The sequence below is a fragment of the Emydura macquarii genome, unplaced genomic scaffold (genome assembly GCF_026122565.2).
Source record: "Emydura macquarii macquarii isolate MOO-44397 ecotype Brisbane River unplaced genomic scaffold, CSIRO-AGI_Emac_v2 contig_431, whole genome shotgun sequence".
Taxonomy (NCBI): domain Eukaryota; kingdom Metazoa; phylum Chordata; order Testudines; family Chelidae; genus Emydura; species Emydura macquarii.
The window spans coordinates 14,530,339-14,543,272 of NW_027130568.1; the positions used below are offsets into that span (position 1 = coordinate 14,530,339).

Sequence of the window (12,934 nt, forward strand, 5' to 3'; positions counted from 1 at the left end):
AGAGTGTTCAAAATTGCCGTAACATACTGCCCAAAGCTGCATTTGACTGACAGTGGCCTACTGCCAGTTAGTCATTACTAGTTACTTACCTATAACATGTTTCAAGCTGAATGTGTAAGCAAGAAGTTACCAATGTTCCTGATAAATGTTAAATGTGTACTCTTAGAAAGTGTGCTTATTCAGAATACAAATATGTTTCCATTTGTTTCTACTAAATATATTACCTTTATTATTAGCTTTGATGTTCTAAATCTATGGCGAGTTGACCATATTTCTACAAATGGAATCAACTGATTTAATAAATCTGAAACACTGTAATAAAATCAAATCATAATATCATATGTAATAATGATGTACATGTTTATTGAAATCTTTCATCTTGGAAGTTTCCAAAGTTTTTCACAAATCTTATACACTACACCCTCATTTATCCAAATGGGCCAATATCCTTCAGATAACTGGGTGTTCAGATTATCAGAAGTGCTATTTTGAGCTGGGTCCTAGCTGCAGGCTGGGAGACAGTAAAGCTTCCAGTATAGCTGAGAGTGATGGCACTCTGTGCATCAGCCCCTCCCCCTACGTACCTGACCTGACCTGCCCTGCCCTGTCCTGGTGCCCAGGCGGCCTGTCCCGGGCTGTGGCCGGGCCCAGCCCCTCAGTGACAATTGGTGAGATCCCTGCCCTGCTGGTCACTGGGAGGCCATCTCTCCGGCTCCATGATGGGAGAGGAGCACTAACTATAGATGCTTCTATGGATACAATTAGTTATACAAGATGCACTTGGAACTGGACACAATGTTGCAGCCATTCAGTGAATTCATTGCTCCAATGATGTATCATGATTTTTTTGTCAATGTTGTGAATCAGGAAGTCTATGTGAATATATTGCTTTGATTTGTAGTGCATGGGGGAGACAATACGGATTTGAATAATTAGGATTTCTGGATAAAGGACATTCAGATAACTTGGAGTATACCTTACATATATCATCACTTAAATACAACTCTCTCTGGAGTGGATGGCAATCACCAGCAGACACATAACTGCACAAAAGTGACTATGGTAAGAAAATTTTGGCCAGAAACAGCAATGCAACGCAATGCAAAAACAGCACTATGAAAAGCGACAACAGATCTTTAAGGCTACCAACAAATCAGACTCATTTGATAGTCTTATCCCACACTTGCATGGTACTCAGTTTATATGTATTGGAAGGATGAAACACATAATTCAGGAGTTTCTGTGTATTCCCAAACCAATGCTTACACAGCTGAGGCTCCTCAGGATAGGCATTATCCTATTTTGAGCAGCACAGTAGCATTTTTCCTCATTACTTTAAACTGAATAACTGAGTGCATCTTTATCTGTCAGTTTGGTCTATTGACCTTCATATGTCAATAGCCTCCATTGTTCCTAGACCACAAAGCTATCCCTTTATATTCTAGTGGTAACAGACACCTCTTGGAAGATCCTGCATTCTAGTATACATCTTCTTTAGAAACCAAGGCAGTTAGGCAAACTCTTTATTCCTCAGGACTTCGAAGATCTGACTGGTCACAACGTTAAATAAACATTGACTTCAGTGCTTCAAGGAACCATAAGTGGAAATACTTAACTTATAATATTTTAGGTAGTGCTGGATGTTCAGAGGCTATTTATTTTCATATATGTGTAGCTGTATCTGGGTATTGATGAGATATAAGGCTGCAAAATACTTCTAAGTTTCTGCTTTTGCTTCCTTATGTTAGGTTCTTCCCATCATCATTTCACAAGAGATTCAGAAAATTCATTTGATCACCACGTCCAACCAAATAAAACAATTCTTTAGAGAATTCTCTCAGTTCTTGCTACTTGTATATGTTGTTCCCTTCCATTCTTAAACACATTGTCTCTGCCTTCATTGATTTGTTACAAGATGTTTTTTTCTAACTAAACATTTAAAGTTCCCATTGCTCTCTATGGGAGCCCTGCATACACACAGGGCAGTATTTTCACTTTTATTCTTCATCCTGATGTTTGTTATCTTATGAACACAATGCTGAGTCTGAAAGCAATACAAGGTTTTCTGGGTGCATTTATGGAGGGTAAAAGGGAGGAAGATTTTGACCTAGGATCCATAGTTTGCTATGACCTCTTCTACTAGCTCTTGAAAAGGCTGATTACGTAAGCAAAAGCGAAACATCACTACCCTCAAGTTGTACAGGTTAGAGTCCACAATAATATTATCACTCTTGAGAAGATTTGGATAGTTAATTAATTGGACAATCTCCTACGACAGACAAATAGTTTAACATCTAAAGTCTAAATCTACTTCTTATAATGATTACAAAAAGTTACTAAGTCTTAAATGAAACATTTATCATTCCACACTGACTTGATTTGTTAACATCTATGTCAGTATGTAAATGATTCTCTTTTTTCCTTACCTCCAGATGCTCTAAAATATAGGGAGGATTTGTCATGCCAAGTCTCAGCATAGCTCCCTCAGGAATAACTTCAACCAGCTTCCACAGAAGTGTAGGAAGGTCTGTGCCAATGTCTCTGCCATAAGCCCCTGTGTCTTCACTGGTCAGCCATATCTCACACACACCCTCTGTGAATAAAAGAAAGAGATAATTAACAAATCTGTTTTAGAGCTGTTTATTTTACCATACAGCTGCTCACCCTTTTTAATGCAGTATTTCACAAGACTATTATGCAGCCAGACTAAGTATTCAATTGCAGAAAAAAAAAAAGAAGAAAAAAAAAAGAGGCTTATCCCCTGGATAGTAGTGGGTTATTAAGTTAATTTTATGAGCACCCGAGTGCTACAACAGTGCTGTAAATTATCACTGCTGTGGAGTGATTATCATTCACAGCCAATGATTAATACTGTGCTCCCTCTAAAACAACTCAAACTGGATTTACACAGCACTCCGATCTTTGAGGCTATCTAGGTATAAAACAGGTCAAGCAATGCTGCTCAAGTAATCAGTCCATGCTAATGACCATTACTAGCAGTTAACTGACTAGCTGGTTAGTTAAAAGCCTGCAAAGGCTAAGGGTAGTTAAGGCTCTAACAAGCCAATTGCTGAATGTGGTGATTATCATGTATCCTGGAATGACTATTACAACCTGCACTCTTTAAATTATACTGTTAGCAATGACATATCCAATTATTGTATTAAAAAGGTAGTCAGTGCAGCATAGCTAAATAGTTCGGAAAACTGTTTCCTGGCAGTTAATACTCTATTTTCCATCAATCAGACCTTAGGAAGTAGTGTAGTTGATTTGTATTGTAAAAAGTCTTGCCCTTGAACACTGAAATCTGGCAACAACATCCTCCTGCCCAAAGACAGAAAAAATTGTGCCACCCTTTAGTAACAGTTAAAATGAAAACGATTTCATATGGGACACTACTATCAGTCTGCCCCTGACTTCAACCTTTTCATAATGCAGAAATGCATTTAAATAAAACGCTGCTGAAGAAATAAGCCAATTAAAAAGGAGGAAGACTTTCTTATGATTCAATTAGATGACTATGATTAACTCAGCATACAGTTAAGTTTCTACTACAAGAAATGAACCAGAGAGAAAAAGAAAAAAACAAAGAAAAGTCACATCTATAATTCCAACCATTAGAAGCTGCATGATTGTGGTTTCAAAGTGGCTCCAACTGGACTGGCAGAGGAAGCTAAGCAGCAGAAAATTTAAATGTTTTTAATCATTTAATTTGGAAAATACAAACAAAAACATTGGTTTAAATAATGTTAAGACTATGATGCAAACTGAAAAAGCAAAACATCACTCTCTATCACACACTATGTTGAAAAGGAGGTACAAGAGTATGTGCTTAGTGTCAAACTGAACTCTGATTGTTTAAAAAAGGTTTTAGAACTATTTATTTATTTATAACTAAAACAATTTACAATATAAACCAAAAATATTTTATTTAAAATTTTGCCCACTGAGATAGCTTCATGAGATGGACTTCTTGTTTTTTGTAAGTGTACTGGTGGATAGCAGTCTTGAGTTGGTTCTCCCCAGCATGTTTCAGTTCAACATAAACAATACTTTATAATGCAGGACACAGTCAAAACTATCAGACAACAATACTAATGTCCATTGGAACATAGTCCTCGGTACAAATATGCAGTCAGGCACTTACAAAAAATCCTATAAAAACATCCTTGAAAATAGCATGTAACATGTTCACAGCCCACCTTTAGAAGTTTGATATCAGATACTAAAAAAGTTTAATTAACCCTTTTGCAGCTGTTTCTCCACTGATACATAGCCATCATCCACTAATGTTCCATTAGATGTACCTGGCATAGTGCATAGCACAGTAGCATATTTTCAAGCATAACTTTACAGTCAAATGTCCCAAGAATTCTAGTGAGACTGTAACTATATTATACACATTCACCCTTTGTTTTACAGTAGTTGCTAATATTTTAAGCAATACACTTCACATCAAGCTGTATGAAGCTATTATACAGAGGTCTACTTGCCTGTTTTTTAAAAAAAGTCACAATATGTGTGGTGCAACCAATGAAAAGAATGGATCAAGTAACGTTAAATAAATAAAAATCTTAAATGAGGTACAAAAACAGGACATTAGCCATTATTTTCCAGTTGCTGGCATTCAGGAAAACAACAATGTGAACATTTTAAAATGAACAGACTGATTTTAATTTATAATTTTTCCATCCAAATTGTTCCATGTTTTCACCCTCTGAAGGGGGTTGCTGGAACACGGCTCATTGTTGCCAGATGAATGTGAAGAAAGAATGTCTATCAATAGGAATGGAAATAACATTCAGGTGGAAAACAACAGCCAGCTCTTAAAGCTGCATAGGTGGGACCATCAGCCCCCTGGTGGGCTGAAACTTCAAATTAAATCACATGAAGAGGAAGCAGCTGTAACAGTAAATCAGCAACAACAGGAATAACTGTCTCAACTGCTCTACGATCAGGGTGCTGAATAGAAGGCAACGGGTATAATCCATGCTGAGACAGGCAAAAACATGTACATAATGCAGAAAAAATACTGTACTTCAGGAAAACCTTCTTTCCTCAATTTCAACCTTGCAAAAGGGATAATAAGCAAATCCTGAAGGCTACTATGAGTCCTAAGCCTTGACATCTATACAACCTGTGTAAATCAACCTAAAGCTCAGCTCCTATGTTACTGCTTTGGGGTGAATACTAACAGGATCTATCTGTTAAAATGTTCATTTTAGCCCTCTGGACTCAGAGGCTAAGATTCAATTTCAAGAGACAGCCACAGAAGTTCCTTCCTGGTCCCCCAACTTAAGACAAGCAGGGGGGAGTGGAGAATATGACCACTTCTTATTTATTAGTTTCCTACACTTCATTTTTTTCCACTCAAAAATAAATCTTCTGTGAAAGCAACATTACCCAGTGCTGCTCAGGATCTCTTTTTAAACACATTGCCTCATCGTGTGCATTATTTATTTTTTCCCCTACTAAATGCTCACTTCATTAAGTCATCCATCATGCTGTTATCTGGGTAATTTTGGTGCTAGTAAAAGCAGAGTGACCTCTAAGAAAGAAATGTGATCCAAAGGGAAGAGAAAAATTTTTTTTGCACATGTTACAGATATAAAACTCCATTATCATTATACCCAAATAATTACAAATCAGTCTTTGTGTTAGGTGTGGGTTGTGGAAGATTGGGGGGAATGAGCTGCAACCAAACGGTAACCTTAACTGCTGGATTCTTATCTCTGCTGTAAGTGGAGATGACTGAGAATGGAAAAAGTTTGAGAACATAAAAGATTAATATTAAATTAAAGATGTTTTGTGCCCAGCAGAACATCTCACTATACAGAATAGGCACTGCAGAAACGTCTGCCATGAGTTTTGACTTTGCTTTTTCTGAAGTAGTCCAAATGACCTCCGTCATAAGTAATGCTGCTATTGTTATTAGCCATATCTTTTCCATTTTATATATTTATTTCTAGAAATCTTCTTTCCCCAATAATACAAGTTGAACCTTCTTCAACATATTTTCCAGATCTAAACACATCACTTTGCTTTTGTGCTGATTGTTATATACAGCATTATCAATTTGAATAAACAATACGTAAGTCTCTCTCTCTCTATTTTGGGGTGGAAAGAACGCATCTACTCCCACTGTACTAATCTGCCTAAGCTGGAAAAGTTCCTGCTAATAATTCTTTTGAAATTCTTCTGTTCACTCACCACTATCTGCTTCTTCCCATATGTAAAGATGATGTCCAATTATTAATCTAATTGCCCATAGTTAGCAAAGCTCCCCCCTCTACCCCCAAAAAACCAGCACAGGTTCAAAGTGAAAGCATAAATTCTTAAAATTAGATCTTTAAAATCATAAATATCCATTAACAATTTTTCAATGAATCTTGTGGTAATTTATGCTGGTATCTGATAAGAAAAGCTATAAAGAATACCAAAAAGCATTCACTTTTCTTCTCTCTCTCTTTTTAAAAGCTTTCCTGAGAGATTTTTCTAATGTGAGCCATAGTGTTTTTTCCAGCAGGTTGTCACTGTGGGAGACCCCTAGCACTGACCTTCTCAGTAGCCCTCATACTCTTCTCAATAACTGCCTGACCGCCTTGCTCTTCCTTTTCCAACAGAGAATTCTTTTAGCAGCCTGTTGTGCTGTCTGGACCACAGAAATACCTCTCCCACTGTACCACGGAAATCTCAAAGACCATCTGCCAAGAGGAGGCCTGACTTAAATGTTAGTCAAAAATTGCCGGCAGACTCAAGGACAATCAATCTGAAGCTGCCATTCCTGCTCACATCTTTAGAATTCATCACTGGCTGAACTTCAGCCAGATATAGATTGAAAGCCTTGCAAAATGAAATTCACTTTAAACGTACACATTGTTCAGACTGATTTTACACCACATTGATTCCTTTTTCTCTTCAATTATCTGAAATACCTCCCTCCCCTCCCCACTCATTGACAATGCTGGGGGGGGAAAAATAATTTGTTTACTTCCAACATATCCATATTAGGCACTCATTCAGCCTGGACTTCAGTGGGACTAGTCATGTGTTTAAGGTTATGCATTTGCTGAAGTACCTTGCTGAATCAAGACTTTAATATAAACAACATGATATCTTTATGCATTTCATATTATTGTAGGCCTGCTCATAACATGCTACAGACTAGTGTCAAAATAACTATCACAGTCTATTTTTCCTATAAAAAGATGAGACTCAAGGTAAATAATAGCCAAATATGTTATGGCTTCTTACCAGGCCCAACAACAGCTCTTATCTTTAACAGTTGTGTGTTTTCACCTATCTTTACTGCTGACCAGGAGGAGCACAGTGGCCTGCTCTCACCTTTTATTGGGCTCCACCTCCTGAAGACGAGTGTGAGCTAAGTGGTTTGGAGAAATTGGGGAGATACGAAGGGATTGACTCACTGCTGGCTCCTTCTTGAGGCCAGGTATGGCACGGCAGCTCTTTTCCTTCTGGGTGTCTCCTGCCGATGGTCACTCTGTCTCTATAGTCTGCCTCTTCCAGCGACCTGGCTGGAGGGCCAGGTCACTCCAGGTCAGTCCATGAACAAAAGGCAAGGGGAGTTAATACAAATAAGATGTGTTAATTATTCTCTCTGAAGGTGTGTCAGAATCTGGCATCTGGCCTCTTGCCTCAGAGAGGGGTCATCAGGCTGTGGTGTTCTGTGAAGCTCCTGCCTTCAGTCAGCCCTCTCCTCAGAAGCTGAGAGCTGAAGGTCTGTTCTCTTCCCTGGTCTGCCAACAAATGAGCTGGTCTGCTTCCCTTTTAAGATCCTCCCCAGTCTGCACATGCCTGGCAGGTGTGGCAGGGCACAGCTGCTTGAGCCCAGAGCAGCTCCTTAACTCCTTGTTGTCCAGTATGGAGTTTCTCAAAATGGCAACTGGACAACTGGGGCCAGTACAGTTTTTTTCTGTAGGAAGGTGGGGGGGGGGGGGGGTGTGTGGAGACACGGACAATCAGCATTCTGGTGAGCTTTTCCCACTCTATTCTGAATATGGAAGGGTTAGGCCTGCAGGGATACATAACCAGTGAATAAGTTAGGGGTTCATGTCGTTCATGGTGTATAACCACCCCAAGAGGGCATAATCGATGACAAGCTTAAATGGATTTCCCAGCAGGTAATATCAGAGAGACTCCACAGCCCATTTCACAGCCAGTCATTCCTTTTCTACCATGGAATATGCCTGCTCCTGAGGGAATTGTTTGCAGCTCAGAGATAATACGGGGTGCTACACTCCATTTGGTTCCTGGGACAAGATAGTGCCTAGTCCCACTTCTGAGGTGTCAGTTTGCAATGTGAATTCTTTGAGTAGTCAGCACTGAACACCAAAAGGTATTTGCATAGGTGGTCTTTCAACTTTTGAAAGGCCTTTTTTGCACCCCTCGAACGCATGAACCTTCTTGGAACTACTGTCCTTAATTAGGTCTGTGAGAGGACCTACTATCTGGCATGAATCATTAGTAGTAATCTGTGAGCACCAAGAATCTTTGAACCTGTTTCTTTTGTGGCTGGGGTAGAACACGTTTTGAGGGCCTGGACTTTGTCTACGAGGTGCTGGCCCTCGCCCTTCCACAAAGTATATCTCAGGTAGGTGGCCTCTTTTTTTCTCATCTTACACCTTGCTGGGTTTGCAGTTAACCTAGTCTTCCGTAGGGACCAAAGTACAGTAACAATTTATACTAGGTGTTCTTCCCTGTTGATTGTTGGCTGTCAATTACTATGACATCTACATAGGCTGCCGCATATGAGTCAAGTGGTTGAAGAACTTGATCCATGAGCTTTTGGAATGCCGCTGGGGCACCGTGGAGGCCAAAGAGCATAGTCCTAAACTGATATAGGACAAGTGCTGTGATAAAGGCAGTTTTTTCCTGTGATTCTGGCATGAGTGGAATTTGCCAGCATACCTTGACAAGGTCTAATGCTGTGATATACTGGGCTTCACCCAGGAGGTCTAATAGTTCATCCACTCAGGGCATGGGGTAAGCATCGAATTTGGAGAGCACATTAACCTTTCCAAAATCTATACAAAACCAGATCATGCCCTCTGATTTTGGCACAAATAAAACAGGACTTTGCAAATGCTGCAGGATTCTTCCTGCTTCCAACCTGACGTGGATCTCTTACTTCATGGCATCCTGCATTTTTTGAGGGAGTGGCTGTGGATTCGCCCAGACAAGTTGCCCAGGCTCTGTTCGGATATGGCATTGCATGAGAGGAAATTGCTCTGGGCGGGAGACAAACATCATTGAGAAGGTTTTTACTAGGCTTCTCACTTGGGTCCTCTGTTCTGGTTGGAGGTTTACCCCCATCTGTATAGGTTCTGGGTCCAGCGAGGTGGTACTTGAGCTCAGGGGGATAAAGAGTGATAAATAAGCTCTCCCACTCCTTCCAGGGCTTCAGAAGGATATATGGTAGATCTGAATAAGCTTCCTTTTGTCAGGCTGCCTGATCTCATAGTTAACTAGAGTGATTTGATGGATTATTTCATATTGTTCTTACCATGTAGTGAATAACTTGGACTCTGCACTCAGGAGAAGTAGTACCCGATTTCTTGGCTTAAATATGTGCATATGCTCCCCTTCGTTCCTGAGCCTTTTAAGCACTGAGGAGATTTACTTTGGCAAAGGTCCCTAGGGTTTCAAATCTCTCCCAGGGTTTCAGTATGTACTGTTCAGTCCTAGGAGCCTTTTCCTCTGATGTTTCACAGACCAGGTCAACAATCCCCCAGGGCTGTCTCCAGTATAAGAGTTCAAATGGGGAGAATCCAGTAAATGATTGGGGAACTTCTTTAATAGCACATAAAAGGGAAGGGAACAGCTGATCCCAATGACGGAGGTCCTCAGCAATAAACTTTTTAAAATCCTTTTCAGAATTGTTCAACCAGATCACCTGTTTACTGATGATAGACGTACGTAGATTCTTTATTTTTAGTAGATCACACACCTCCTCCTACAGCAGAGGCATAAAGTTGGTGTCTTGATCAGTGACAATCTCTTTAGGTATCCCAACTCTGGCAAGACTTTTAGGAGTTCTGCTGAAAGAGTCTTGGCATTGAGAGTGCACTGTGGGATTATTTTTGGATAGCATAATAAACTATAACTAATATATATTTATACCCAGTTGCACTTTTTTCCATCCCTGTCCTTTCAAATTGGAAGCCTACTATGTGGAGTGCGACCAGAATGGCTTTTTCTCACTCCTTTAGGTCTTACAAGTTGGCATTTTGGACAGGAGCTGCAGAAATGTGCAGAAGTCTTTAACTGCTTGATGAATCCTGGGCCAATAAAAGTGATCTAGAATCCTGGCCATGGTCTTCTTGTGACTGTGGTGGCCCACAGAGGGGACAGTGTGAGCCATTCACAGGACCTTATGACTATGAGGCCAGGGAATGACAACTTCACCCAGTCAGTCTTTCTCCAGCCAGTGCAGTCGCTCTGCCAGGAAATGAAATGGAGGAGAGGGGGGGAGGGGGAGGAGGGCGGATACTGCTCACTGTGGATGTATCATCTTGTTAACCACCGGCAGTTGGTCATAGGCCTGACTCAAAGGTTTGTATTCCCTCTAATCCTTGATGAACTCATTCCCTCTAGTTAGGCTGTCCCTCTCCTGTAGAAGGGCCAACATCATTTCATTGTTAGGTGGCCTTCTGGGGAACTTCTCTTTAGTCATATCCTCTCTTCTCCAGAGTCTAGCTCCTCACCTCCACCTGCCTGCATCACAGGTTTTGGGCCCCCATTTTCTATGGTCCCCCTTCAGTTAATCCTTCCAGAGTCTCCGGGGCTGTTTTAAATCCCATCAGTACCTCAGAGAAATGCTCCCGATCCTGATGCAAGATAATGGAGTAAGCTAGAGTCGAGGCCAGCCCAGCTACAAGGGACTTCATGTTTTCCCTTATAGTCAGATGCACATGTGCACAGGGACAAGGTTTAACATCTTATGTGAATATACTGTAGAAAGATAATTTTGCCAGGGGTCTCATGGTTTGGGATCAGGTTGTCCCAGACCAGGGTCTGCCTATACCTGGAATCCACCAGGCCTGTCACCTCTGTTCCATTTACCCAAATTGGGACTATTACTTTAGCCAGAGTTGCTTATAGGCATGAGTTTCTGCCATCCACATCTTTCCACACCACTTGTGATACTGGTGACCTGGGCACCCACATGTAAAGCAAACCCTACTGCTGGCTGAGTGGATGCCAGCCCTGAGCCAAATGTGTGAGATTGCTCTTCCCTATGTGGCTCATCTGTTCCCAACCCCTAGTTTTTCTGCAAAGGAGACTGCAGGAGTCCCAGGGCCTTTGTCAGAGCTGGAGTCTAAGATGCAGGGGACTGTCGAGGGGCTGGTGACTTGCTTGCTCCACTCAGAAGCTGGCACTTCTGGGACCATGTCATCTGATTGCCAATTCCACTGGGTGGGGTCTCTTTGAATCAAGGGGTGCCATTGGCCTCAGGTGGTCACTTGCATGACACCCAAAGCAGCTAGATTTCAGCAGCTAGATAGTTTTTCATCACTAGATGGCACTGGCTGGTGTTTGAGTACCCAGTTCCTATCCCAACTGGGAGTATATGAGTAAACTGTTCCATGAAAATGAGCTCAGACACCTTGACTCCAGTCCAAGTCTCCTACTGTAATCACTTCCAGCATAAGTGTCAATTTCTGGGCCACTACATAGGGCTGGGCTCCCCAGGATATTGCTCCCTCAGGAACCTCTGTCAAAAAGTTTCCTCTGTGGTATCAAGGTAGTCAAGTAAAACCACTTTCACCTGAGCATAATCTTGGGCAGATGCTGCATCCAGCTTCCAGTATGCAGCCTGTGCTGGCCCCACCAGGTAAGGTGCCAACAAGGTGACCCATTGGTTGAGTGGCCACTTGGATGCCATCACTACTCACTCAAATGTTACCAGAAAAGCTTCATGGTTGTCTTCATGGTTGTCTTCAATGCCCATGTTTTTTAAGTGTCACTGGCATAAGGGAGTGGGGGAGGCACCAGACCTCAGCCTACAGCCCCTGGAGAGAAAACCTCGAGGCTGCATCAGGGTCATTACTCGTTGGACCAGTCTTTTGCTGCTGTCCCTGCTTTTGTGCTGCTAAGTCTCAGACCAACTGTTGCTGCTTCTTGTTCTCAGTCACCTATCTGAGAAGATGTTCTAGATCCCTGCTGTCCATTCTACCAACCCACGTCCTTGGGTCTAGAGTGTTCGACCTTTTGGAACAGTCAGTCCTTCCCAATCTCCAGGGGTGAGAAAGATGCCTGCATTCTCACCAGTGGTGAAGAAGTTGATTCACAACTGCTGCCTCCTTGTGGCCAGGAATGGTGTGGCTACTCTCTCACTTCTGCGTGTCTCCTGTTTACATCGCTCTGCTTCTGTGGTGGCCTGCCTCTTCCTGAGACCTGGCCCTCCCCCTTTTCTTCTGCAGGAGTCCATGAACAAAAAACAAGAGGTGTTAATGCAAATAAACTCAGTTAATAGGAAATAGAGGGGAATGATTCTTTCTCAAAGTGCATCAGAGTTTGGCCCTGCCTTCCTTCAGGAAGGGGCAACCATATAGCGGTTGTCTGTGAAGCTCCTGCCCTCAGTAAGCCCTCCTCAGAAGCTGAGCATTGAAGGTCTGTTCTCTTCTCTGGTCTGCCAACAAGTGAGCTGCTCTGTTCCCCTTTTAAGTTCCTCCTCCAGCCTGTGCATGCCTCCCGTCCTGTCCCTTATGGATTTATATAGTCCATCACAGGAGCGTAGGCTGTTCCTTGAAAGAAACATGATGCTGAAAGGGGTTATCAAGTCCTTGGGGCTTCTCCTAAGGAGAAGTCGAAGTGAGAAAACTGGTTCAGCAATTCATCCATAAAGATCCTTTACCACAGAAAGGAACCATGATTAGATCGATAGCTGGGGGATTATTAATTTATTATTATT

General features: G+C 41.7%; 1 protein-coding gene across 1 annotated transcript in view; it reads right to left on the reverse strand.

The window, feature by feature from the left end:
* CDKAL1 (CDK5 regulatory subunit associated protein 1 like 1) overlaps window positions 1–12,934 on the reverse strand; it is a 621,365-nt gene that overhangs the window by 225,805 nt on the left and 382,626 nt on the right. The window contains exon 10 of the mRNA XM_067537586.1: window positions 2,427–2,593. Within this exon, the coding sequence (XP_067393687.1) occupies window positions 2,427–2,593 (167 nt within the window). The remainder of the gene's footprint in view (window positions 1–2,426; window positions 2,594–12,934) is intronic.